The following is a 26882-nucleotide window of genomic DNA, read 5'->3' on the forward strand; positions in this document are numbered from 1 at the left end:
CATTTCCCTCCACATTCTCATATGGGCATAGGCTGACCCCCCTAAATCCAGAGGCACACAGGGTGCCCTAATCAGAAACCCTTTAGCTTGACTCTGATGTCACTCAACCGTTTAGGTTGGAGCTCTCTGGGAAAACTGTGGTGCTAATAGTCCATCTTTGGCAAAACTAATGTAGCAGATGTAATTATCTTTTCAATGCTTGGTCTGGAAGAGGTAATGAACAGATCTCTTCATAGTGACGAATAAATACAACAGTGTCTTAATCTTCATTAAGTTGTGCTATTGGAATTATGACTACTAATTGGCCTCAAGAGAGGAATGTGGGTTAGACCAGAGTGTGTGGGAGGAATCCATGTCTGAGATGCCAATATCTGGCCATTTCAATCAAAATTTCTGTGAGAAAACCAGCTGCCTGGCATTGCGGCAAAGGAAAAATGATACCCTTTCTGTTCATTCATTCATTCACTCAGTTGTGTATGTATGTGTGTCTTTTTAGTAGTTATTACAGCTGAAATTTGTGTGATCACTATAACCAGGGAACAGTTTGTACTAGATTTATTATTTAGGATCCTGTGTGTTATTGGAGTCTGAAAGGTAACAGTTTTGAAGCCCACCCACTTTGGTGACCCTTGTTATTTTATGAGACTATTGTGGAATTTGCAGATGCATTTAGGTTTAGCTACTCAGAGATGGTAGGTATTACTAACAAATACGTAGCAATGGTTGCAATAAACCAAAGAGGTTTCATTGACTACACAACCTTGGTTGACAAACTTGCTCACGGTTATTTTATTTTTTCAATTATTATATTTTTGGCTGCACTCATGGCATATGGGTGTTCCTAGGCCAGGGATCAAGTCCAAGAGCCCCAGTTACAACCTAGGCCTCAGTAGCAATAATGGTCAATTTTTAACCCACCGCTCAGGGCTGGGTATCAAATCCAAGCCATGACAAGGACAGTGTGGGATCTTAACCCATTGTGCCACAGTGGAAATTCCCATTTTAGTTTATGGGATATTGGGCCAAGCTAAGGCTTTCTGCAAGACAGTCAAAATTCAAGATTAAATGATGCATTTGATTCCTTTTTTTCCCGACAGATCTTGGTTTTAGAGCTACTTTTGGATTTCAGGCAGAATGAAGGCACTGGAGGATCTGAAAGACTCAGATTGTTCCAAAGCAGCAGGTAACACAATGAAGGTTAAAAAAAAAAAAATAAACACAGCAAAAGGCTTTTATTTTATAGGCACCAGTGCAAAATGAGGAATCACTTCAAAAGATATCAAATAGAAAATAATTTATTTAACTTCATTTTACTTAATGTTTGTAACTAATCATGATTTTGTAAATCTTCTCGTAAAAGTCCGTCCCTTCGAACCTACAAAGCAAAGGTTTACTACAATAAGCACTTAAAATTCCACAAACCATCTCCATCCACAACTTTCCTGTACATGCAAAGTCTTCCAACGGCTGCAATATTTGCAAACATGCTTTAAACTTCCACAAATCTGCATTATATTTTGCTTTCTGTTAAAACCTTTACACTCTCTTGGGAACTTTGACCAGAAAAATGTTTAAATATTATCCCAAATCTAAACACCGCTGGTATCGTTATGTGTATTGAATTGTTACCAAAGAGTTTGGTAGTTTTGAGTTGAAGCTCTGACCTAAATAATATATTAACGGTCACCCATATGAAACAAACACATTCAGCAAAGTAACATTATAAAATAGAGTTCCATTAAAAATACATACTGGCAGTCATATCTGTGGTTTCGGCAGGAAAAAAAAAGCGTGTTTAACTTTTTTTTTTAATATGAATATAGGTTTAAACAAATTCTGTGAAAGTATGCTTAATAAAAGATCTTTTTGAAATTTAAACACTTTATGTAAAAGATAACAAGTAAAAAAGTACCACTGCTATTTGAAAAGAGCTCTGTTAATATTGCCTTCCAAGATAGATCGTTATATGGGTGGTTTTTCTCCACTTAAAATAGAGCTAGGACACCCAGAGTTGTAGGGCTCGCCAATTTCGACTATAAACACGATGACGGTATTTATCTTATATACAAAAACTTGCCACATTGAACGAGGCAGGAATTTCTACCCCAATGGTAGTGTTCTCCTTTCTGTACATAATGCAGAAGTGGAAATTATACAGTAGTCACCGATAGGAACGAATTGTATACTCTAGTGCCATCTGGAGATTTCGTGCCATGGGTTAAGAGTTCTTGGATTGTCATCCAGTTATCAAATATCTTTTTATTCCTCTTCTTCATCATCTTTTTGTGGCTGAGTTCGAGGATGTTCATCTCCTTCCGGTCGTCAGCCCCTTGCTGCTCCTTCAGGCAGTCGAGCCGGCTCTGCATCATGAACTCGCGCCTGCGCCTCTGCTCCTTGGCCTTCACCACATGCTGCTTCCTCTCCTCCTTGCTCCAGTACCGCCCCATCTTCATCTCGCTCACTGCATCGTCGTCCGTGGTCATGCCGCTGCGCTCCTCCCGGATCTTGAGTGCCCGCTCCCGCAGCAGACGGTCCCGCACCGGCCGCTTGGTGATGTAACGTGTCCCGTCGCTCCGGATCTTCACTTTCCATTCCATCCTCGGCTCCAACTGGTTGGCGGAGTTCAGGTCCTTGCACATGCTCACCAGGCTCATCTGGCTCTGTGCGTACTCTACAGCCGACTTCTGCTGGATCAGCTGCATGTAGCTCTGGTAGTGCTGCGCATGCGCTGGGATGTGGGCGTGCTTGTAGGGGGAGTGGGGGTAGGGCGACAGGTAGGAGCCACCCAGCTTCTGGCCAGGGATGGGGCTGCTGCTGTCGTCGCTGGGTTTCCTCTCCTTGTTCTCCAGGGTCTGGCTGGGGTCAAGCTCTTTAGGAGAGGGGCTGTAGTCAGGGGGGCCCACTTCGGGATCTTCTGTGATGGAGAGCAGATTCTTTGAGGACGGCCCGTAAGCTTCTGTGGCCCCAGCGGCGCCTTCGCTCCCGGGACAGCCGATGCCCTCGGCTGCTCTCCTCAGGGAGTTGTCCGGGGACATCTCTAGGGTGAGCGGGGTGCTCCGGCAGCTCTCTCCGGTGTTGTAGGCACTCGAGCTGTCCTTGTCGGACTTCTCTGGAAGCTCGGTGATGTCCGAGAGCTCGTGCCGGCGCACATCCACGCTGGTGTTATAGTTGCGGAAGCCGCTGTTGTGCAGCATCCAGGACTCACGGTACTGCTCCTTGAGTTGCTGCATCTTGTGCGCGCGCACGATGCTGAGGCACTCCAGCTCGATACTGCGCAGCTCCTCGTTGAGCAACTCCAGCTCCTTGTCCACGCTCTCGGGGTCGCTCTTGCTGGCGTCCAGGGGGCTGCTGGGGTAGTATAGGCTATAGGGGCTGGCGCTCTTCACCTGGCACTTGAGCTCCAGCAGCTCCCGGAAGCGCTCGCATTCGTCCACCGGGATGCCCAGGTAGTCGGCGTCAGCGCAGTCTGCGGAAATGAAGGACTCATTGCTGAAGGGCAGGTCGCCGCTGCCCAGGGTGTCTTGGCTGCATGTGAGCTTCCTCTGCCCCGCCAGCGGTGGGGAGGACACAGGGGCGTCGTCGCCGTTGTTCTCCTGCTCCGAGCTCTCATCATTGCGCGTGCTCTCATCCGTCCGGCCCACACCACTGTCCTTTTCGTGCTGGTTGGACAGGATGGTGGCTGTGTCTGTGGTTCCGCCGTCTTCTTCTTGCTTCTTCTGCACAACAGAAAACAAACAATAGTCACAGTGAGGGAAGCCAGAGGTGCAGTTCCCAGTTATGACTTTCCCTGTAGGACCAGGGCCTGGGAATGCGCTACCAGCGAACCTCTCTAGGCGCCCTAACTCAGGTGAGTCACTTATCCTCGTTTTTATCACCAGTTTCCCTGTCTGGCAAATGCATATATACCTTCATGAATGATTCTAGCTATTCGAGGACTGGGTGCATGGGAAGCAGGAGACACAGAGGACCTCCTTTAGCTCATAAAGCTCTGGAGTAGTAGTTCTGATACTTCTGACCATGGTGGTAAGTGACATAGTGTAGGGGGGAAGGGAAATGCTTTACTTTTGAAAACCCGACTTTGTCTGCTCTGCGTTAATACTGGCATGTGTTTATTAAACAAGCATCAGAAGATCAGGGGTATCTCGGCATTACCTCTCCACTCTATAAGCCAAGCAGCACCCCGGGGGAGAGCATCCGCTTGCATTTCAATCACGGGCAAACCGAAAAGCACTCTTTCCCTGCCATCTTCCAGGCAGAGGGGTTGTGGGGCAGGAAGAAGGGGGAGGCAAGGAGTAGATCTTACCAGGATGCTCCCCCTAGGGGGAGGGGCAGGCCGGAAGTAGGATGGGGGTGGGGGATGGTGGGGGGTAGGGGTTGTGTTTGTGTGTGTGTGTCTGTTACCTGCTGCAGCACGCTGGCCGTGAACTGCATGGCCTGATGGTGCTGCTCCTCCAGCATGTCCATGTGCAGGTCATCCAGAAAGTCGTTTCTATCATCATCCATCCAACCCTCATCCAGCTAGAGAGAGGCAGCAGCCCACACATGTTTCAGAAGAGGTTCCTTTTGCTTTCATTTTATATTATCTTTTAAGAAAGGCCATTACCCCTGGAGAGAACATTTCTAGGGCTCCCTCTGGGAGTCATGGAGATGCAGTCTGCCTGCTGTTGTGATCTAGGACAGAGAGCTACCCCAACCTCACAGCAAAGACAGCCCCCACCCTACACCACACATTGGGGAAATCTCTCAGCTGCTGTTTGATTTTTGCAGGGTGAAATGCTTTCACCCCAGTTTACTACTTTCAGTGAGGAAGGCCACTGAGCAGCGGTCAGGGAGCCTTAGCCCAGCTCCCTCTCCTGCTTGCCTGCCCACACACAACTCACTAGGTCCCAAAGAAAATGAACTTGTAGGGAGAGTTCTTTCACACAAGAAAATGTAGGTCTACTAACTAGCTGTCAGTCTTGGGCAAGGCCTATCACTTTAATCTCTTTTAATAACTCTCTTGCTCATAAAAGAGCAAACTATTCAGGGGTCTGAGGTCTACTGCCTATGGGTTAAATCTGGCATGTGGCCCATTTTTTTTTTTAAGTTTAATTGGAACACAGCCATGCCCATTTGTTTATGTATTGTCTGTGGCCACTTCCACACTACAATGGCAAGAGGCTAGCCACTGCACCAGAGACCATATATGGTTCCCAAAGCCACTCACATTCCATACGTGGCCCTTTAAAAAAATCAAAGAAACATTAGCAGACTTTTTCTCAAAGTAAAAACTGTATTATGCATAAGATGTACATCATGATGATTTGATGTGTATATACAAGTGAAAGGATTACTATGGTCAATCAACATATCATCTCCTCACAGTATTTTTGTTGTGATGAGAACACTGAAATTTACTCCTAGCAAATTTCCAATAGTCAATACCGTGTGCCTAACTGTAGTCATCCCGCTATATACATCATCTATCTGCAATTGTAAATGAGACCAGTACATGCACTGGTCAGGTCTTGGGAGGGTGAACATGTTGATGGGCATGACCCTGGCTGTTCTCCATGCCATTATGTTTCTTTCTCTCTTCATTACGATCCCTGCATTAATGAACCTGTGGGGCCTGCAGTGTAAATGCCAGGTAGATGTCAGTGCCACCCTTAAAAGGTCAAAACAAAAAAGAGATTTGAAATTACAGCATGTCAGATTACCTTCCCAGGGTACAGTGTACCTTCAAGTCCAGATTCAATACTTAGGCAGTATTCTGCAGGGCCAGGGACTCTACTATTGCTTTTAGAACTACAGATGCACCTTCCCATGTAGGAAGCAGACTCACCTGGAGTTCGGGCCTTGCAATTAGCAAGGAAAAGTTCTTGTTTTCTTCACTGGTTAGAAGAGCCACAGCCTCTTCACGGTTCTGTACCTCTATCCCATTAATCTTAAAAGAAAAAAGAAAAAGGTGAAGTGGAAGACCGTGGCACAATGAGGTTGTGCAAAATCATTCTCTACTGTTTCAGGCCTGCCTCAGTCACCCACTTACAGATGGGACATAGAACTTCCATGTAGCTTGAAAGGAATGCTGCTTTTTAGAAGGAAAGGCCTTGCTCAGACTGATGCAGTCCCTCTGGTCTACCAGGCAGCTTCCATGAGTTAGTTCACAAGACGAGGCTATGTGAACAGAAGTGGCTAGGGCTTCTGAAGGCAGCGCTGAGAAAAATCACAATGTTGTGAAGAGGGAAAACATCTCATCAATTTAATGAGACATAATTAAATACACTCAGGCAGGAATATAAATAGAATATGCTGAAGCATTACTACAGATATTTTCAAATAATATGGGAGAAAAAAGAACAGTGGGTCTGATGCGAACATTCTGCAATTATACAGGTGTTTCATGTCCCCATTTTGACACTGTGACTTCTTTGGGTGAGAAAGAAGGTCAAGAGGGGGGGACTCTCTCACTATCACACCTGGTAACTTTCTTGCAGGATTTTTGGCTCCTGTTCTGGCAACTTCGAGCTCTGCTGGCCTGGGGTTCTCAGCTCCAGAGGATGCAGCAGTGGTCTCACTGAGCTGCAAGGTGAGCCTTCTATCCATCTGACTCTTGATACCAGTGAAGCAAGAGGCAGCAAAGGGGGTGATGCTACTACTGATTGGGTGATTGATCTTGTTACCAAGGGGAGTAGGGTTTCTATGACAAAATGGAGTTAAGGAGGGCTATGTAAGGAACTCAGTACTCCCATGCCCATGGGGAGGTGCTAGTGGAAATCTACAGCAAGTACTGCTGAGGATTCAGCCCCTTCAGATATGAAGGTTAGGGCTGAAGTCTGGGGAGGTGTCTAGTAAGCAGAGGAAACAGAAAATGAAAATTACTCACAGTGAGCTCTGTAATGATATGTATAAACACAGTGGATTAGAAATGAGAAGGTAGGAATGAGCAGAGGTAGAAGCTAAGCTAAGCCTTCTAGCCAAGAACCAAAGAATCTCAATTTTTGTGAGATCAGAAAAGACTGTAGCTTAAAGAGACAATGGTCTCATTTTGACTCCAAAGAGCATAGGGTGACAGATAAAGAACCTACTCTTAAAAGCTATTCCAGGAGTTCCCACTGTGGTGCAGCAGGATTGGCAGCCTCTCTGGAGCACCAGGACATTGGTTTGATTCCCACCCAGCACAGTGGGTTAAAGGAACCAGCGCTGCCACAGCTGCAGCATAGGTTACAACTGCAGCTCAGATCCCTGGCTTGGGAACTCCATATGCCTCAGGGCAGCCAAAGAAGAAGAAAAAAAGCCATTCCATATAGTACTTAAAAGTGGAGTCCTAAAGTGTAAGAGACTTCTTTAATGTGAAGTGATCAGTCTGAAATTTATCTTTCAGAGAAAGCTAAAATGAGATTATGGTTTATAAATTGCAGACTGATTTGGCCCAGTGATATGTTATCTTTGGCCCAAAGAGAATGAAAGGAAGTGAGGTTAGCTGGTATAGATCCTGTAAGGTGCTGGGGTGGCTGTCTTCTTAGACCAGGCATCCTCTCTCCAGTTTGTCTCAGGCCTCACCACTTCCTGCTACCTGGTATTTTTCAGTTTGTGCTTCTGTCATTAGTATAACATGAATTAACTTCACCACATATTTGATTTTGTGAACCCTGTTCACGGACTTCTGCATTTTCAACCCTAAATCTATTTCTAGAACCAGTTTGTTCTTCAGTGATGGCCAGAGGAGCTGTCTGGAAGCTGACCTACCTGGATAATTCGGTCTCCTTCCCGGATGCGCCCATCCTTGGCCGCGATGCTGTTGGGGTCGATCTGAAACGCAGAGCAGACATCTCAGCACTGAGGGAGTGACTCAGACATGCACAAAAATAAATACTGGTGCCTCCCAGCATCCGCTTCACTTCTAACACATAGTCATGCGCGGAAATAAACAAGACTCAGTATTGTGCAAGGAGAGACAAACATGGACTCATCTGGTGCCAAGCCCTTTCCAGACTATGTTCCCAGGTCCCTGTGTGCCAACCGTGCTACACAAGAGCGTGCACAGACCCCACCGACCTGAGTGGGTGGAGACGCACAGCCAACTTTTGTTCCATGCACAGGAAGGAAAATCAGACGTGTGATGGAGTATAGGTTAAAGGGTACCCTTCATTACACTAACTAGCAACTGTCTCTTAATTGTTTTACCAAATATGTACATTAAACTTTGGAGAATAACTTTAAAAATTAAAGATAGTGGATAAACCACAAGATCCTACTGGATAGCACAGGGAGCTATATTCAATATGCTGTGATAAACAGTAATGGAAGAGAATTGAAAAAGAATGTATGTATAACTGAGTCACCTTGCTGTGCAGCAGAAATTAACATAACATTGTAAATCAACTATACTTCAATAAAATTAAAAAAATATAATTGAGAGAAGTGGGCTTGAACTTGGGAGAGATACCCCCAAATGCAGTAATGATGGATGAACTTAAGCTTGGTGGAGCAAGTATAACCAAAGGGATAATTATGAAGCCTAGGAGACACATCCCTTGGCTCCTCCCATAGAGACAGAGTTCATTTCCTGACAAAATTGGATTGCTATGCTTGCAAAGATAGGGGCATGTGGTAAGGAATCCACACTGGAACTGTGACTTCGAATTGTCTTCTCTGGAAAGATCAAAATAGCTTCCATCTATGCACTATGAAGTTGCATTCGAACTTATATGGCTCCAACTATATACACTCGCCAAAAGCAAAAAGAGAAACAGATACAGAAATACTTGAAAAAGTGTAAGTGCTTTCCTCCACCATCCCATTCTGTGGACACGAGATGGGAAATGTGAATCTGCTGTCCCCTCAGGGGTGAACACACGAAACCATGTCAATGGCTCCGTTTTATGGCCAATTGGCAGACTTCGGGAGGGTAATTTTGCGTTATGTGCTGACATGGGAACTTACGCTCTACGAAGATATGCAACTCCATGGACTGTGGTAAAAGGGACAAAGACATTTGTGTCTTTCCAAAGACATTTCAATTAGCCAGAGTTAAGGCTGGTTAACACATAAAAGGAAGGAAAAAAAACAAAACAAAACACAAAAACCCTCTTTGTCTTGATATGATAGTTATAAAAAATGAGCCTTGATACCTCGCTTATATAAATCCCAATATCATCTTCGTCATCTGTCCGGTAGCACACGGTGAGGCCCAGCTTGTCCTGGCTGTTCATTCTGTAGAGATCCACTTCCTAGACAAAGAAAGGGCATTTCCAGTGAGCCCAGCCAGCAGAGAAGCTGCGAGGACGTCAGATGCTTGAAAAACACTGTTTTCAATGAGGACCTGGATTTCTTTGCATTCAGCTGCGCAGGGAAGTTAACTTACTAAACCAAAAGTGATTATGGACACGGGATCAATGCCCAGGGCATTTCTGACCTTTCAGTCAATATAAAGTCATTTTGAAAATAGTTATTTTATTGATCCCCCAAAGAAAAATTAGCCATATTTCACTCAGCGTTGAGACTTCTGGGATAGGGCTTTGAAAAAGTGTTCTTTCAATGTCTGCCACAAAAAGTATATTTTCCAACCCCGGACCATCCAGCCATTTCAGTGCAAATGTTTCAAATGTGTTTGGTTAGATTATTTCACGTCGTGTTCCCTCATATGCACAGTAATAGAACTTGCAAACAGATTACACATAAATTGATCCAAGGAGGAGGGTAACGTGATAGCACGTAATTAATGCTTTCCACAACAGCTGTGATATTTACAGTCGAGAAATTAGTTTCAGCCGCTATTACAGCAAATTAAATAAGATAAAGGCAAAGCGAGTCCAAATGCGAGACACATGAGCATGGGGAATGCTGCTGTATTTGCCAATTAGTCTGCACCTCAGAATGAAGTCAGAACTTTGAAAATTGTTGGAGCCTGGGGAGGGGGCTGTGCGATTCTCTAAACATGTTCACAGGCCACATCACCCACACTGCCAGCCACCCATGGAAGACTGCGGTGGGAAACTCCAGGCCTTCAAGCTACTGTTTGAAGGGATGCCTGCTAATAAGTTCTCAGGCAGTTCCCCTGGTCTGGTGTTGTTATCTGCTTGCCAACCAGGTGGGGCTCTGAGATGGGGTCTGACTCTGGGACCATCTTCTCTTTCCTGGCTCTTATTGGCAGGTGCTGAGGACACAACAGTTTTTGTAATGAAGCTCAAAGCTGTTATATAGCAGACACTTTCTGACGCCCTCCCCTGGGTGCCTAATACCATGGACACTTTCTAGACAGAAGAGTAGGAGGTGCAAAGGCCCTGGGGCCAGTAGAGCCAACGTGCGGCGAGCAAGGAAAAATGAGGGAATTGAACATGGCTTTTATTTCAACTTATGGGAAGCCTTGGAAAACTTTTAAGTGAGGACTGCTATGATCTGGCGGATATTTACAGTATCCTTTCTGGCTGATGTGTGGCTTATAAGGTGTTGGTGAAGACAGGCAGACCTGAGTGCAGATGCCAACTCTAGCTCTTTCGAGCAGCTTCACCTTGGGGTTTCAGGGGCTTGTTACTCCATCTAAGCCTGTCTCTTCACTAGTACACGTCATCCTGCTACTTGCACAGGGTTACATGTCACTGAGATGAGGTCTGCCCAGAGAGAGTCCCCCAAAAATGGTAGTATAACTGGTATGTGTGCAGGGTAGGTTACTTGCCTGAAGTCACAGCAGTTGTTTGGAGCCGAGTGCAAAGAATTCTCATGCCTCCCACCCCCCTATAAGATAATTTTGTTTTCTGAACACTGATATGTTAATTAATTCAATGACTTCCTAATTATAGCTATAGCAATCTGGCATATTTTCCTTAAATGAAATCCTATTAATTTCTGATAATTTAGTTGAGTTGAATAGAAATTTCTTTGCTCTGAGAAACAGACGAAGATGTCATGTGGGTATGGTCCAAAGGGAGGACTTGCTCTGTTTGTTTTCTGGAATAGGTTCATGTGCATCCAGAGCAGAGAGAAGGATAACTGGAGAGGTCGTAAGAAGAAAAATGAGAAAGATAATAAATGTTGTGCTATGACTTTTACCAGAATGAAAAGGATAATACTGGCTATAGTTTCTCTGAATGATTGGCCACTGAGGTAACTCTCTCAAAGAAAGTCAAAAGATATCACGGCCCCACAGAACTTCATCCTACTACTACTCAGAGTAGACTTCAAGGTCATAACGAGGTCAGGGCAGGAACTGAGGGGAGTGTTTAGAAACTTTTACAGCACATAGACACTGTCACAACAGCCAAGGATGAGAAGAGCAGACTTCTCCCACTGACCAAGGTATAGACCAAGTGAGGTATTGTTGAACTGAAGTGGCCAGAGATGAGCTGCACAGTCACACATGGAAGAATTACATACTGGTCAGTGACACATTACAATTAAAACTACCAGCCAACTCGGTCCCCTAGTCTTTCACCACTTGAGAGTCTGAGAAGCAAGACTCTGTGATACCCACCTAGAGCTGAGGGCTCCATTTAAGAACCCAGAAAAGTGAGAAGACTGGAAAGGATGTCTTGGGGGAGAAAGCAGCATGAGGTACTAGGGATATTCGAGTAGGGAAATAAGAAAGCTCACAAGGAATGTGATAGCTTAAGGTCTGAAATGTAAAATAAAAAAAGATTGCATTTATCTTCCCTAGTACCCAATAGCTATAGTCAAGGTAATTTTGATCAAAACCTAACCTGAAAAGTATTTCTGCTCTTTTTGGTCAATATTTTGTTTGACAGATGTTGGGAGAACCAATGAGCTATTAAAGTAGACATTAGTTCATGTTGCTACTGATAAGGTGATTTTTTTCCCCATGTACTTTTCCCTTCTGAATCCTCCAGTTTCTTCAAAAAAAATCTAGTACTTTTAGAACCAGAAAGAAAATTTTCTTGGAATAAAATGTCAGGCTGGCATGGAAAACATCCTAAAACATTTGTTGCTTTACAATATTTTCACCTGAATCACTGATAATTAAGAACTGTATCTTACTTTATTCCTTACTTAAATATTTTTAATATGCTGCTATTAACCATATATGTGGTTAGCAAATTAGTCATAGATTCCCCATAAATATTGTTGGGGCTTATGTTCCATACCATACATTATGGTCAAACATATGACATTTTTGCCTGGTGAAGAAGGTCTGTATGCAGTTAATGATATTCTGACAATGATGTGTCCTCACTACAGTAGAGTAATATAGACCCCAGAACTGCATAGAGCCTTGAAGTCCCATTGCACACCTTCCCAGGAGAGGCTATTATGGGGACAGTCACATTCTCACTTTGGCTGGACTTGACTTAAAAGCAACAAAGGCCAATCATCAAAAAGTCTACAAATTACAAGCTGGAGAGGGTGTGGAGAAAAGAGAACCTTCCTACACTGTTGGTGGGAATGTAAATTGGTGCAGCCACTATGGAAAACAGTATGGAAGTACCTCAGAAAACTAAATATAGAATTACCATGTGATGCAGCAATCTGTCATGACAAAACTGTAATTCAAAAAGATACACGCACCTCTGTGTTAATGCCAGCACTGTTCACAATGGCTAAGACATGGAAACAACCTAAATGTCCATCAACAGAAGAATGGATTAAGATATGTTACATATACATAATGCAATACTACTCAGCCATAAAAAAGAATGAAATAATGCCATATACAACAACAGGGATGCAACTAGAGGTTCTTGTACTTAAGTGACGTAAATCAGAAAGAGAAAGACAAATATATCACTTATATGTGGAATCTCAAATACGGTACAAATGAACCTACCTACAAAACAGAAACAGCCTCACAGACATAGAGGATAGACTTGTGGTTGCAAAGGGGGAGGGAGTGGAATGGACTGGGAGTTTGGAGTTCATAGATGCAAACAATTACATTTAGAATGGATAGACAAAAAGGTCCTATTGTATAGCACAGGGTACAATAGTCAATATCCTGGGATGGACTATGATGGAAAATAATAAAAAAGAATGAATATATATATATATGTTCAAATCACTTTGTGTGTGACCAAATCACTTTGATGTACAGCAGAAATTGGCACAACATGGTTAATCAACTATGCCTTAATAAAAAAAGCTTAAAAACCTGCAGAGGCCAAATTCCATTATTTCTGTGGTTGAGAAGCCCCAGCCTGGCTCCAGCTAAGGCGCACACACTGTGTGTCAGGGCAGCACATGGGGGGAGCTGTCTCCAGTCCAAGTATGTCCAGGCTCTCTTCTGCACCCCCAATTCTAACTAGCTGTGAAGCACAATGTTAGCACATGATGTTTCATACAGACTCAAGAAAGGGAGTGTCCTTCTGATTTAAGGGCAGTACTCTGGTAACTGCTTTCTATCCTGGAAATGGTCTGGCTTTAAAAGGATGAGTGATAATAGAAAAACTGATGCTGGTAAAGCATATTTCCAGTAATAAAAAAGTGTAAGGTATTCTCAGGTTTACTCTAGGTATGTACTTGACATTGATGTTAGCTAGGATGGCACTGGCTGTATTTCCTTGTGTTATCTGGATCTTCCTGGGAAATATAAGCAAAAGTTGGGAAAGTGTCACATAGCAGGCATACGATAGGACTTAGCTGTGGTCACTCTATTTCCAAGAGATGGTTCCACATCACAGAGAAGAGCATGGCTGCTAATCGTTAAGCAAAGAGTGAACCATGAAACGTTTTCAGAAGCACTGAAAGTACAACAGTGTAAGAGGTGAAATTTTCTTGGGACTTGTATAGATTTGGGTTTTATCTTGGTTGCTCAAAAGGATTATACTAATGTAACAGAAGTTGAGTAAATGAATTGTGCAGTAAAAGAAATATCTAGCTTTATAGACTGTGCATGGTAGGTGCTCACTAAAATTGAGTGAACTGACTTGAGATTCCAAGGTAAACCAAAGATCCAAATGAAAAATAAACTTGATACAGAATATTACTCAGCCATAAGAATGAAATAGTGCCATCTGCATCAACATGGATGAACCTAGAGATGGTCAAACTAGGTAAAATTAGACAGTTGATGAATAACATTGTATCACTTGTATGTGGAATCTAAAAAAAGGATACAAAAGATACAAATTAACTCATTTGCAGATCAGACTCATAGACATAGAAAACAAACTTATGTTATTAAAGGGGACAGGTGGGGGGGTGAAGGGATGGACTGGGGGTTTGGGACTGGCATATGCCCACTGTGGTATATGGAATGATTGTCCCAATGGGGACCTGCTATATAGCACAGGGTACTCTACTCAATATTCTGTGATCATCTATATGGGAAAAGAGTCTGAAGGAGAATGGATGTGGGTATTCGTATAACTGAATCACTTAGTTGTATAGCAGAAATTTCTCAGCTATTCTACCATTTTATAAACACAGGTAGCATTTTGAGGTTCAGTGGAAATGGCAACTCCTCAAATTTACAGGTTTGTTTGTCAATTCTCCACAATGCATTCTGACTCTGAGCTAGAGCTAGAGCCCTATAACCACTGAGCACATCAGGAAAGCTTATCAATATATATCAGTCTGTGATGATGGAGATAAGACTGTGAAGAAGACATTAATCAAGCTGGTATAAATAATGTATTACCATTATCTGGGTTACAGCTCCTGCACCACGGGTGTCCTGTTGCTTACTGGTCTAGATGGACCACTGGATAAAAATGAACAGCAAAGCCTGACATTTTAGATGAAATTGAAACGACAGTTCAATTAAGAGAATTAAGGCAGGGGGGCATTCCGTGTTGGTGATCCAAGCTGTTGCAACAGCAGCCACTTTAATCAGAGAGAGGCCCAAAGACTAAGCATTGGACACAAGATTGAGCCATGCTGAGCTATGCTAGGACCTAGGGGGATGATACACAGGCCAAGATAAGAGCAGGTGGAAGGTCCTTAATGCAGGTGGTGGGACAAAAATGGTCAAGTGCTGATGGAACTGGGAGTGTGATAAGGTGGCTGACACAGTTAGGGCAGGGCTGAGCTGGGAGGGTTCCCTGGAGGAGCCCTTGTGCTGTGCCTTAAAGGCTAAAGAAAAATGCATGCCTGCTATAGAGCACAGAGAACTCTACCCAGTATTCTGTGATAATCTATGTGGGAAGAGATTCTGAGAGAGAATGGATGTGTGTATATGTATGACTGGGTCACTTTGTTGTACAGCAGAAATGATCACAACCTTGTAAATTAACTATTCTTCAAGAAAACTTTAAAATAAGAAAAATGCATCGGTTGCCTGGAGGGGCAGCCTGCATCATCCCTAGGATGATCTCAATTTTCTTGGGACCTGCGGAGGCTGTGGTGGGAAACCAGTTCTGGAGATCATTTTAGTCTCCCTGTTGAAAGTGTAGCTTTCCTTTCTTTCTGGCCTCAAAATTATGTCATCAGACACAACAAAGGTGATGGCAGCTTAACAGCCCAGGTAGGATGCTACTGATGAATCAACTGGGAAATCAAAACAAAAGCAAGAAAAAAAAAAGCCTTCTTCAGATGCCTATTTTCTTTATTAATTGCCTACAGGAAGATCTAGAGCAGGTGTTCAGTACCTGCAAATTTATGGGTAATTATTTGGCGGCTCAACCCTTGGGCATACTCTTGTGTAATCCTTTTACCGCTAAGCAGTTTCACAATAACAGGGATTTGACACTTACCTAAATATGATCATTTTGTGTGCTTTAACAGAGAGAACATCTGTTTTTCTCTGTGCATTTGCTCCCATAATATCCCCAAACACTCATAGAGTTCCCTCCCGTATAATATCCATGAAACTAGTTCTTTTCAAAGGGTGTGGACGTGCCCGTATAATATCCATGAAACTAGTTCTTTTCAAAGGGTGTGGACGTTGATCTAATTGAACTGACATGATGAGCGGTGTGTTGAGATGGGACCCCTGACTCACAACAAGCCTGGGCGGAAGTAAAACTGGCTGATGGAACCAACCACAGACAGATTGCTGACCCATTTAAGAAATCTCGAGAAGGAGTGGGGTGACAGCCATGCAGTCTCCCAGAAAACTGGGTCTGCTGTAGAAAACTCAGCTCTTGGCAGTGCCATTGTTCATTAACCTTCTCACATTTACCAGGCTACCTTCCAGGGACGCATCTCTGAAACAGAGCCTTCCTGGGCATACAGACACTGTTCCTCCTGGACACTCTGTCCTGGAGAGAAGCCACAGGAGCCTCAGGAAGAACCTACCTGAGTCTTGACCTCAAAACTTAAGATGGGTTGTTTATCCAAACCCAGCAGGTTCACTTTATGCAATGGTGCTCAGTTAACATAAATAACCCATGGAAGTTGGTCAGTCTATGCACAGCAGAAGCCCGAGGAGTTCCACGTGAGACTTAAAACTTGAACTCTGAGACTTAACTTGGACTGTGTTCTGTCTAAGCGAATAATTCAAGAAGAAATGAAAAAAGTTGCAAGACCTATTTTTGTCTTCCCACAAAAACAAAAAGGGGGAGATGTTGCAAGACATGTTTCCTTGAAAACTCCATCTTGTCCTTCTTTACTTTATCCCATCTTCTTGTCTTATTTTATCCCATCTTCCTTCTTGGAAAAACAGTCACAGTGCTGGTAAATGACTTAAGCTTAAGAGCAAAGACCTAAAGGCATAAGTGACTTAAGCTTAAGAACTGTTATGTGCCTAGAGGTCAGAGTAAGAGCTTAACCCTTTACCACCTAAGTGGCTTTCTAAATAGTAAAAGAACTTATATTATAGTAAACAAACCCTGTATCATCCACCCATAGCCACTCCTCACTTGATCTCAGAATAAAAGCAGTGTGGTTTCTTGAGGCAGGGTGCTCTTGGTCCCTAGGACCTTGAGTTCCCTGGCTCCCACCTTTACTTAAGACAAATGTCTCTGTGTCTTGTTTTATGTTAACTATTTTTCCTTAAGTTCCACAGCACCCGTTCTCCAGCTCCATCCTGCTGAGCTGGCCCCGGCACCTGGTGACATCTAAGTGTCCATGAACAAAAGTCCAAATGTAAAAGCAGCCTTCCTTCTCTTCATAGCAATTGATGTTCATTTGCTGCCTGAGCCAGTGATAACAGCATTTCTTTTAAAATAAATTTTCCAGCAGTGCCACGGTAGCTGTTCTGAGTCACTTAGTTTAAATGAGTTGGGTTGAGTTAAAGGGAAATAGGAAGCAAACAATGGTTCTGGTCATAAGCAGATAAAACAAAATAACTACGGCAGAATGGTCCAAATTGGGCAGATGTTGTGGCACTCAGTGACCTCCCCCACCCCTATCCCTGAAATCACATGCAAGCCTTAGAGACAGGAACATTCTTTTGGGGAGAGACCTCAGCTTCCAGATTCTCAAAGGTGTTAGAAACTAACAACTAAAGAATCCACTGCTCTAAAGTGAAGTTGAACTAAATACCACAGACTTCCGAAGCCTGCCCCTGACTCCATCAGTCCAGCTCCTGAGACATCGGATAGTCTTTTAAAGACCTCTACTTTTGTCACAGTGGTCACAGAAAAGCAGTCTTGGCATATAAATATGATTCAGCAGCCCTTCTTCTTGAAAAGCCATGTTCCAAAGAGCCCTAGACCCACTGAAGGGGTTTTTGTAAAAGAAACCCCAAAAAGAGGACATTCCATGAGGTTCCACTATCTAAATTTATGCTGATAGTGAACTTATCAGTCTTTTTTTTTTTTTTTTTTGGTCTTTTTAGGGCTGCACCTGTGGCATATGGAAATTCCCAGGCTATGGATCGAACTGGAGCTGGAGCTGGAGCTGCTGGCCTGCACCACAGCCACGGCAACATGGGACCCGAGCCACATCTGTGACCTATGCCACGGTTCATGGTAATGCCGGATCCTTAAGCCACTGAGCAAGGCAAGGGATCGAACTTGTGTTCTCGTGGATGCTAGTCAGATTCATTTCTGCTGAGCCACCACAGGAACTCCATTATTAGTCTTAACAATGGTTGTTAAAATGAGACATGGACGTTCTTCTTACCTCCAGCTCCAGCTCCTCCCTGTCCATCTCCTGATGGATGCCTCCAATGTAGTCATTTGGATCATAGTACTCATGGGCTGAGGGATGCCTGCAAAGAGATGGAAGACCAGTAAGGCACTGCTTCCAGTACTGAGTATCTGTCATCATGACCCCATGGCCAGGTTCAGTAGTGTCAGGATGGCCGTTCTCAGAGTCTGAGGCTCTAAGTTCATGTCTCTCTGGTTGTGTTTCCTGGCAGTGTCAGGACCTCCCGTGTAATACTTCCACCACCTTCGCTCAAGTTGCAAGCTAATGGAACCTCTGGGAGCAGAGGCATTGGGAATTACAACAGGCTTGGTCGGGTCAGTGGTTCTGAAAGGTGTCAGATGTGGATGGAGAGCTTCACCCTGATTGTTGGCTGGGGACCCAAATCCTCATGCTCTCAAAGGTCAGTGCAGCAATCAATGGGCTCTGGTCTTCCCACCCAGGCACTTAACTTTGGAAACAACAGAGCAGACAGGAGTGGGCATTCAGACGAGGACTGGCTTTCAATTTGCTGGACCCATCGGGCAAATAAACTGCCTGCACTTAGGGGGCTGTGAGTGTTGAGGATGCTGCTGCAGGCCTGGGCTTTCAGGCCTCACGTCACCACCCCCCGCCCCATTCTGCCCCTCACACATGCCTGCTCTCCTCTGACCTTGGAGCTAAAACCACGACAAGGCTGACCTTTGCACTCTTCTGACATTTCTCAAATTGCCCCTGGGGGGTGAGTCATGTCATGTTAACTAGACTTAAGAGGAAATTAAGGGTTTGGTGTCTAAAAAGCCTGTCACCATGACGGTTCAACAGCTGAGCGTCAGGAGTTGCCTTCAAGGCTCATCAATAGGAGAGGCAGTTGGGGTCTAAAACGTCAAATAATTGGTTTGAATGATCATAGTCAGGGAATAGTCTCATCATTTTCTAGCAACTGGGATGCTTTGGAGTATTGTGGTTAAGATCTGTGAGAGGAGGTAAGACAGACCTGCTTTTAATCCAGCCGCCAACCGAGGCTGGGTAGAACTGCTGAGTCTGCACTGGAGGGAAAGTCTCAAGAAATGAGTGACAGTTCTTTGCATACTGCCTTGTGCACTGTGAGTGTCAGACAGTTACCCCCTCCTCCTCCACCTTTACACACTGTCAGCAGCAACCGAATCCACTTTGTCATGCCAGGGGGATTAGCCCTGGCTTCTGATGACAGGTAACCATCCAAACCATGGGATAAAAGGCCAGCCTGTGTCTGGCATCTGTCAGAACAACAGGACACATGTGTGTTCACTCCAGCTATTGAGTTACCAATAGAAACCCAACAGGTACCACTTAGAAGAGGCAGAGATGCCCTTTGAAAAAAAGCATGGAGGCAATGATCTGAACTGGGAACAAGTTGGGCAGAGACAAGCAGGATTCTAATAGCAGCCAGAGAGGCTAAGGTGGGGAAGTAGACACCTTGCTCACAGACATGCAGAATTACATGCAAAAAGCCACAGTCCACTGGATTTTTTTTTCTTTTCTTTTTTTTTCTTTTTAAGGCTGTACCTGCAGCATATGGTAGTTCTCAGACTAGGGGTCAAACTAGAGCTGCGGCTGCCAGCCTATGCCACAGCCACAGCAACATGGGATCTGAGCCATGCCTGTGGCCTATACCACAGCTCACGGCAACACCAGATCATTAACTGAGCGAGGTCAAGGATCGAACCAACATCCTCACAGACACTAGTTGGGTTCGTTACTGCTGAGCCACAATGTAACTTCCACTAGACATCTTTTAAGCCACCTGTCTACAGGAGAAAACTTCTTGCTCTTCATTTTTTCTCCTATATATTTTACATTAATCCCGAAATTAAGGATGATCACTGCTATCATTTATCCAGTGCTTACCACATGCCATGCTGAGAATTTTCCACACATTATTTCAACCAACCCTATGACATGGGTACTATTCTTATCCCTATTTTAATGTAGGAAAAATTAACTACTCAAGGTGCACAGCTAGAAGATTAGTTTGAGCCTCTGATTTGCCTTACTCAGGGGCTCTGAACCACTCGATGTCTCTGATAGTAAGAAAGGTAAGAGGGGTGACATGGAAAGTAATTAATGGGATGTGTTGGGTCACAGGTGTTCCGTAATTGGTAGGTGTACTTACATGAGGCACATGTGGACTTACTCCATGGATCCAGGTTTGAAACAAGCCCCGAAATGGTGGAAGGCACCCCTGCTCCCCAGGGCTCTCTTTATACTCACCACTTACAACTTACTCTGTCGTCTCTTGAAAGGACCATCTGCATTCCTTCTGGTTCTAACTACGCAACCTCCCCACTGTCGTTTGTGGGGATCCAATTCTACTCTGAAACAACTTTTACAACATTTGTAAGCAACTCTGTTCTTGGATTATAATTTGAATAACTCCACTCCAGGGTTATAATACAGTAATTAATGTGTCGGAGTGGTTCCGAGCAGGATTCAATTTATTGCCTCTACAAACAATAAAGTGAGCCATGGGCGACTTGGTGGGAAACAGTTAGGATGTGTTCATTTCTTTCACCACTTGGAAGGCAAGAAGCCAGCTCCCTGGTACTTCTCAACCACGCTTGCTTGACATGTTCAAGAGACATTATTGTGCTACTTACTCCTCTGGCAAGAGATAGGGATCTAGCACCGGTGGGGTGGGTGGGGACATCTTGGTAAGAGCCATGATGTGCTCAAAGGTGATGTCCGTCTGGGTGGCCGTGTCCACCGTTTGTGATTCTGCTGGAGGCGTGAACATTTTGGTCCGTGGCGTTCTCCTCAACACCTGCACCACGATGGGCTCTTTAGCAGTCTTGAAGGCTTCCACAGCCTGGTCATGAGTTGCTCTGGATAAGTCTTTGCCGTTGACCTGTTGAGAAACAGGAAACAGGGAGAGGATTACTGTTAAGCAGAAGCTGGAAAGGCAGTTTTTGTGGGTAATCAGCTAAAAGGAAAACGGGGGGATGGCAGAGAACTTGGTGTCTCTGTTTCAGGTTTCCCAAGGAAAGCCCTGTGGGAAGGGGGGAGTTTTGAGGTGTGCAGGTCTGGCATGAAATGATGACTCTCAAGGGATGGGGGTAGGGGGTGGAGGAAGTCCGGGCTTCCTACAGGAAGGTCTTTAACACAATTTCATCCTCTGCTCTCGCCTGTGAGAGAAAAGTGTGGCCTCAGGGCCTCAGGCTCACAGCCTTTATCAGGCAGTAAGAGCTAACTGGTAATTAATTACACTGTTATGTTTTCAAGGGGTGTGTTTTTCTGGTTTGTGTCAGGTGACATCAGTTTTCCTTTGATTGAAGTCAGATGCTGTTTCCTTCTTAAATGAATGCCTTTGCTTTTCTTTACAAAGTCAGTGGAGAATATTAGGTCAATAATAATCCAGGCCACAGGTGGATATGGCAGGGGTCACAGAGAAATTCAAACGACTGCCTTTTGGGGAATAAAGGGCCGCTTAATTGCTGTGTTCTTGCCCACTGTGGGCAGTTCTCTGCTCCTGCTGCACCCCCAGTGACCAAAAGTATGTTCCTCTCCCTCTCTTTGCAGGCACAAACAAGCCGCAGGAGATCACCTTGTGAGTTATTTGGGGGTCAGAATTTAGGATGCTGCATTCAGGATTCTTCCCAATGGTGGCATCCAAACAAAGGAACAGCTATCTTTAGAACAGCTTATGCCAGAGGGAATAGAAGTCAGAACCCTAGGTCTAGAAAAGGAAGTCATATCAGACAACACAGAAGCCCAACTATGTAACTTACCCTCCCCCACCCACAGCAAAGAACGATGACGTTGTGTCCCAACGGACTGGTGATGTCTAATGACTGAAACTGCATGACAGTTATATTTTGGTATCATTCCCCAAGGGATTGGTCTACTTTTTAAAGTCACTCTACAGAATATGTGTTTGCAGGAGTTCCTCAGCTTCACAAATCTGCTCAGGGCAGCAACACCGACAAATTCATGCCATTTATTGATAAGCGCCAAAACCAACACTCAACCTTTTCCCTGTCCAGCATCTACATTTCCCCCTTCGCATCGTGCACTTCAAAGCACACAGACGATGAGCTCCATCCTCTGAGGTAGAGCACCTTATGTTCTCCTTGTCCAAGCAGAACATGAGTATTGATTAGGCAGCTGTTTTTCTATTTTTTCCAAGCCCTTTCACTCTGGTCCTATAGGGACAAGAACGCTTAGGTTGAAGTTCCTTGTCGACAACTGTTGGGCCGAGGAATAGATTTTGGATTCTTTCCTTGTGATGAAGCCCAAATGAATCACTCCAGTGGAGATTATTAATGATGTGGATTCAATCCACTTAATTTACTATCATCATGAGGGAGTTAGGCAGAGCAAGAACTGAGTTGCAAAATGACTCCAGTGCACCAGTAAATAAGTGAAAGGCTGAACGATCAAACTCTTAAAACCCTTCACCCTGGAGGATTGGAAACACCAGGACTTCGCTCTTCCTCCACTGAGGAAAGAAAGAAAGGGAACAAAGGAATTCTTTCTAGCTTTTCTAGACCAGTTGAGCACCTTGACCCCTTCCCTGCTCAGAGCCTGGAACTCTGGGGGCTTGAAAAATGAGGTGGGGGTTGGGAGATGAAAGACAAGTTGGATGGCCGTGAAATTCATGCTGAGGCTGAACTATCTGAGCCTTATTTTCCATTACTGCATGATACCAAGAGTCAAATCATGTAGGAATTTTTGATGCAATAGTAAATTTGTCCCTGGATTAAATTAGTGCCACAGGCAGCACCCTAAGGAGATGTCAGTTTGGCCAATGCCAGCTCACCCCTCTGGGGATGGCTTGTACTAAAGGTATTTTACCCATAATGAACTCAGACATGACGGCTTTTGAATGGATTCTGTAAGTTATGTCATATCTGTGCCTTCTCTATATAAGTGCAAGAGAATTGCATTTTTGCAAAAAGGGAATGAACATGAGATTTTCTTCTAGGAGTCCTCCTATTGTGCTTAAAAAAATTCATCCTAAGAGCCTTTGCTTTTACTCACACAATTAGGTCTTGCAAATACTACAGCAGAAAGGTCAGCTGCCTGATAAAAAGCACCCCTCCTCGTTCTTCCAGCTTCCTCTAGGTTAAGAGAGCTCGGATTTCAGGATTTCATTTCTTTTCCACCAGATCAGTAGGCATTCCCTGGGGCGGGGGTGGCGTGGGGAGCTTGCTGTGAGGGGTTAATTGTCTTTAGCCTATACTGGTGGCCTCGTTCCTTGTGTTCAGTGATGGATTTAGGCACAGGCATACCACACACTTCTGGTGGTAAGGAAGGGGCCATGCCAGCTCTGAGGTTTTATCCATTCTTCATAGGACACGAGGCAGGGATGGTTCTTTTCTGCCTCCTGGCAAGTCATCTGCTTGTGTTGCCTGGACGCACAGGAGCATCTTGGTACCACTTTAGGAGCTGGGTCTTTGAGGCCAGGTTAACACTGAGGGATGCAGAGTGAAAAATGGAGAATTGGGGTCTCTAGATGATTTTCATTGAGCGAATGAACTGATCAAGCTTAGAATTCTTAACCCCAAACTTCTTAGCACATTTGATAACACAATCCTTATACTTCAGGCCATTTTAACTTGGGTCTTAATTCCTTGTAACCTCACACACCCCAACAGGTGTGGCTGCCACACCAGCTGTATTGTAAAGTTAGATGGGGATGTACTATATGCTCCTATAGACATTCCTCTTATCTGTATAAAACAATGAGAGGAGAAATGCTTTTCTGATTGGGAATATATCTTCATTCGCTTCTTATAGAAAAGTGAGGGAAACTACTGCTTTACTTGGATAGGTTTTATCAACCAATGCAAGAACCACTGAGCAGAAGTTTAAATGGTACCTAGGGAGTGAAACAGGAAGCCCTCACCTGTGTGTGGCTAAGCTTAGAGGATTCTCAGGGGCAAACAGCTCCTCTGTGTCTCAGTGCACACAATTATAAACGCAGGCAGGCTTTTCCCAATCTGTGCAGACACTGGGTGTTATTAAAAAGCAACAATGCAACAATATCTGTAACATCCCTATGGCCTAAGATGCAGAGAAACAGTAATGGCAAACCCAAAGTGGGGCCAGGACCTTTGTGGTGACTGTGAAATGCCCTCTCACCCCCCAGCAGACCGTCACACCCCTTTATGGCTGGATCCCACAGGATGGCAGTTCCGATGACTGCCCGAGGGGACACTTTCAGTAGCCCAGTGCTGTGCATATTTTAATCAAACTCAGTTCAAGTATGCCCACCCCTCTACAAGCCAGGTGAGTACCTCCTTTCTTACACCTCAGGGTTGGAGGGCCCAGGAGCTGCATGGTGGGGTCAGACCAGGGTTAGAATCCTGACTGTTGTTTTGGGCAATTTATTCTGAATCTCGGTTTCCTCATGTGCGAATCAATGTAATTATAGTGTCATGCCTCTTAGGTTAGTGTAAAGTTTAATGAGATAATCTACTTTACAGCCTAACATGCAAATAATAAGAATTTACTAAGACCCCAGTGCTAAGGGGGCTTCTACCCCAGAACAGTCACATTTTCCCAGGAGAAAATAGCCTGCAAATCAAAGAAGCAGATGCAGCCTAGTCAGGTGGTCTAGAGAGACCTCTGTATACTGAAAGGCTTCTTTACTTCTCAGGGGAGTTTCCAGCCCAAATGTTCCTGGGCTACTGACATACACATTAATATTTTCAGCCCGCAGGTTGGGATCCTCTGTAGGCTGTGGGAGTGGGTGTATGCAACAGATAAATTTTACAGGACTTGACCCCTGCCATGCAAGCTCCTTGACAAGGTATTTTAGCTATCATTACATTCTCTTAAAAGACATGAGACAAGGCAGGGAGTTTACTATCCTAAACAATCCATTTTTGCAGCCAAATTTGTTTTGAATTACCTTATGCACATAACAGTTATTACCCTGTCATCTTGGAATCACATCACCGAGAGACTTAGTGAGGTGATGACTCCGGTGCACGCTGTCAGCCAGCCGAGAATGACAACCTTTATTCCCGGGATTAGCATTACATGTACATTACACAAAACGGCAGCGATGATGGCTGCAATTACAGGCGGAATGTGTGTCCCGTGACGTTTGGCCCAGTCAAATTAAATATCATTAACTCGCCCAATTGAGCAGATTGCTTTTAGAACAGTTTATGCTGCTCTAAAACCAAGTAAATGGAATGTTTGTAGAGAAGAAATGCTGATTGCAAACTTTATTATAAATTAAATGCTTACGTTATTCACCTAAGGATCCTGGGACATAGGTGCAATTGGGGTGAAAATCCCATCGGTTGGTCTCAGGGCAAACACCACTACTGCAAATCTGACAGGACACTAGGGGCCTTGACGAGGACCTTTGGCATAAGGTCTCCAGCGACAAGACAGACACTTAGGCTGTGGGCATAGAAGGATTCCTTTCTGGTTGCATTTAAGCCTAGGGAGCATGACTGTGGCTCTTTGTAGAGGTGCCCGTGAATGCTTTTGCACAGTCCTAAGAACTAATGCAAAGCTGGTGGGATTTTCCATTTGGGGGCAAATTTCATCAATAACCTATCTGTATATCTTTCACTCATTCCCCACTTATTTACTGAGGTTATTTAGTGAGACCTGACCCCCTCTTGGCTGTTGGGTTGCTAGTTAGAAGATTATCTGGGGAAAAATGAGGCCATAGCATGTGTAAGCCACTTAAGAAATGGTCATATGAGGAGTTTCCGCTGTGGCTCAGTGAGTTAAGAACTTGATATAGTGTCCATGAGAATGTGAGTTTGATCCCTGGCCTCACTCAGTGGGTTAAGGATCAGGTGTTACTTCAAGTTACAGTATAGGTTGCAGATGCGGCTCGGATCTGGCATTGTTGTGGCTGTGGTATAGACCGGCAGTTGTAGCTCCGATTCCACCCCTGGATGGGGAACTTCCATATGGTGCTGGTGCAGCCATAAAGAAGAAGAAAGAAAAGAAAGGAAGAGAAAAGAAAAGAAAAGGTCAGATGAATGCACAGCGTCTAGTGAGGGATTTGTTCTGGCAGAGGAGGCAGACACTATGCACACTGCAACATTCATTGAGGTCATGACTTAATAAGAGTCTAGATTTTCATGGTCTACCTAGAAATTCCATTGGTGAAACTACCGTCACACACTTGAAAAAAAAAATCACCTTTCAAAACAGGAGCCAGAGAGCTTTCATAGTTCCCTACAACATATTTGTAAGCAGGTCAGGATATTTTAATACATATTTGGAAAAGACATAGCACATGCTCTCCAAATTAGAAAATAAGTTTCTATTTATGGGAAGACATTTAGTTTCTGAGGATCAGCATGTCTCAATCACCTCGATTTCTATTACATGTACAAACGACCTCCATATAAAGTGCTAATGCAATTTTAAATTCAGCCTACTATAAATTATGCCCCAGGCTAAAACCCAACTTTTATAGGGTTCATTTAATTAAATACAGGGGCAGTGATTTCATTTTATAAAATATCACACCTATGTTTTCAAACTAATTAAAACTTAGATTCCACTGGAAGCAATAGACGATAAACTACGTAATGAAAAGTAAAAGGTTTCAAGCTCTGATTTAGGTTGGATTAAAAAAAATCTTTTTTCATTCAGGAAACTCCTGCTGTCTTAATTTATTTCACATTTACAGTCTGCTCTGGGGCTCGATAAAGGGAAGGCCAACTTGTTTAACATGGAGGTATTATGACAGTGAAGAAGGAATATGACTGTTAATGAACAAATGCTGTTCAGATTAATACGTTTCTGTGGAAAGTACTCAGTTTAAAGATTTGTCTGAATAAAGAGACTACACTCATATAGACCCCAATTCTTATGAAGTAAAACCTTAAATCTGGACAGGTGCATCTGACTTGCCATAGGGGAAGCAGTAGGGTTTGTACATGGTAATTTCTTCTTTCCTTCTTTCTTTGTTTCCTTCT

The 26882-nt window shown here is 44.1% G+C and overlaps 1 protein-coding gene across 1 annotated transcript in view; it reads right to left on the reverse strand.

The window, feature by feature from the left end:
• Positions 1-1279: 1279 nt before the first annotated feature.
• The window catches only part of PDZRN3 (PDZ domain containing ring finger 3), a 243393-nt gene continuing 217790 nt past the window's right edge, over positions 1280-26882 (reverse strand). Inside the window, exons 4-10 of the mRNA XM_047779248.1 lie at positions 20580-20827; positions 17938-18025; positions 9114-9212; positions 7729-7791; positions 5825-5926; positions 4402-4518; positions 1280-3716 (exon numbers count right to left, since the gene is read on the reverse strand). Of these exons, the coding sequence (XP_047635204.1) occupies positions 2151-3716; positions 4402-4518; positions 5825-5926; positions 7729-7791; positions 9114-9212; positions 17938-18025; positions 20580-20827 (2283 nt within the window). The 3' untranslated portion in view covers positions 1280-2150. The remainder of the gene's footprint in view (positions 3717-4401; positions 4519-5824; positions 5927-7728; positions 7792-9113; positions 9213-17937; positions 18026-20579; positions 20828-26882) is intronic.

Source organism: Phacochoerus africanus, chromosome 1 (assembly GCF_016906955.1).
Source record: "Phacochoerus africanus isolate WHEZ1 chromosome 1, ROS_Pafr_v1, whole genome shotgun sequence".
Lineage (NCBI taxonomy): Eukaryota > Metazoa > Chordata > Mammalia > Artiodactyla > Suidae > Phacochoerus > Phacochoerus africanus.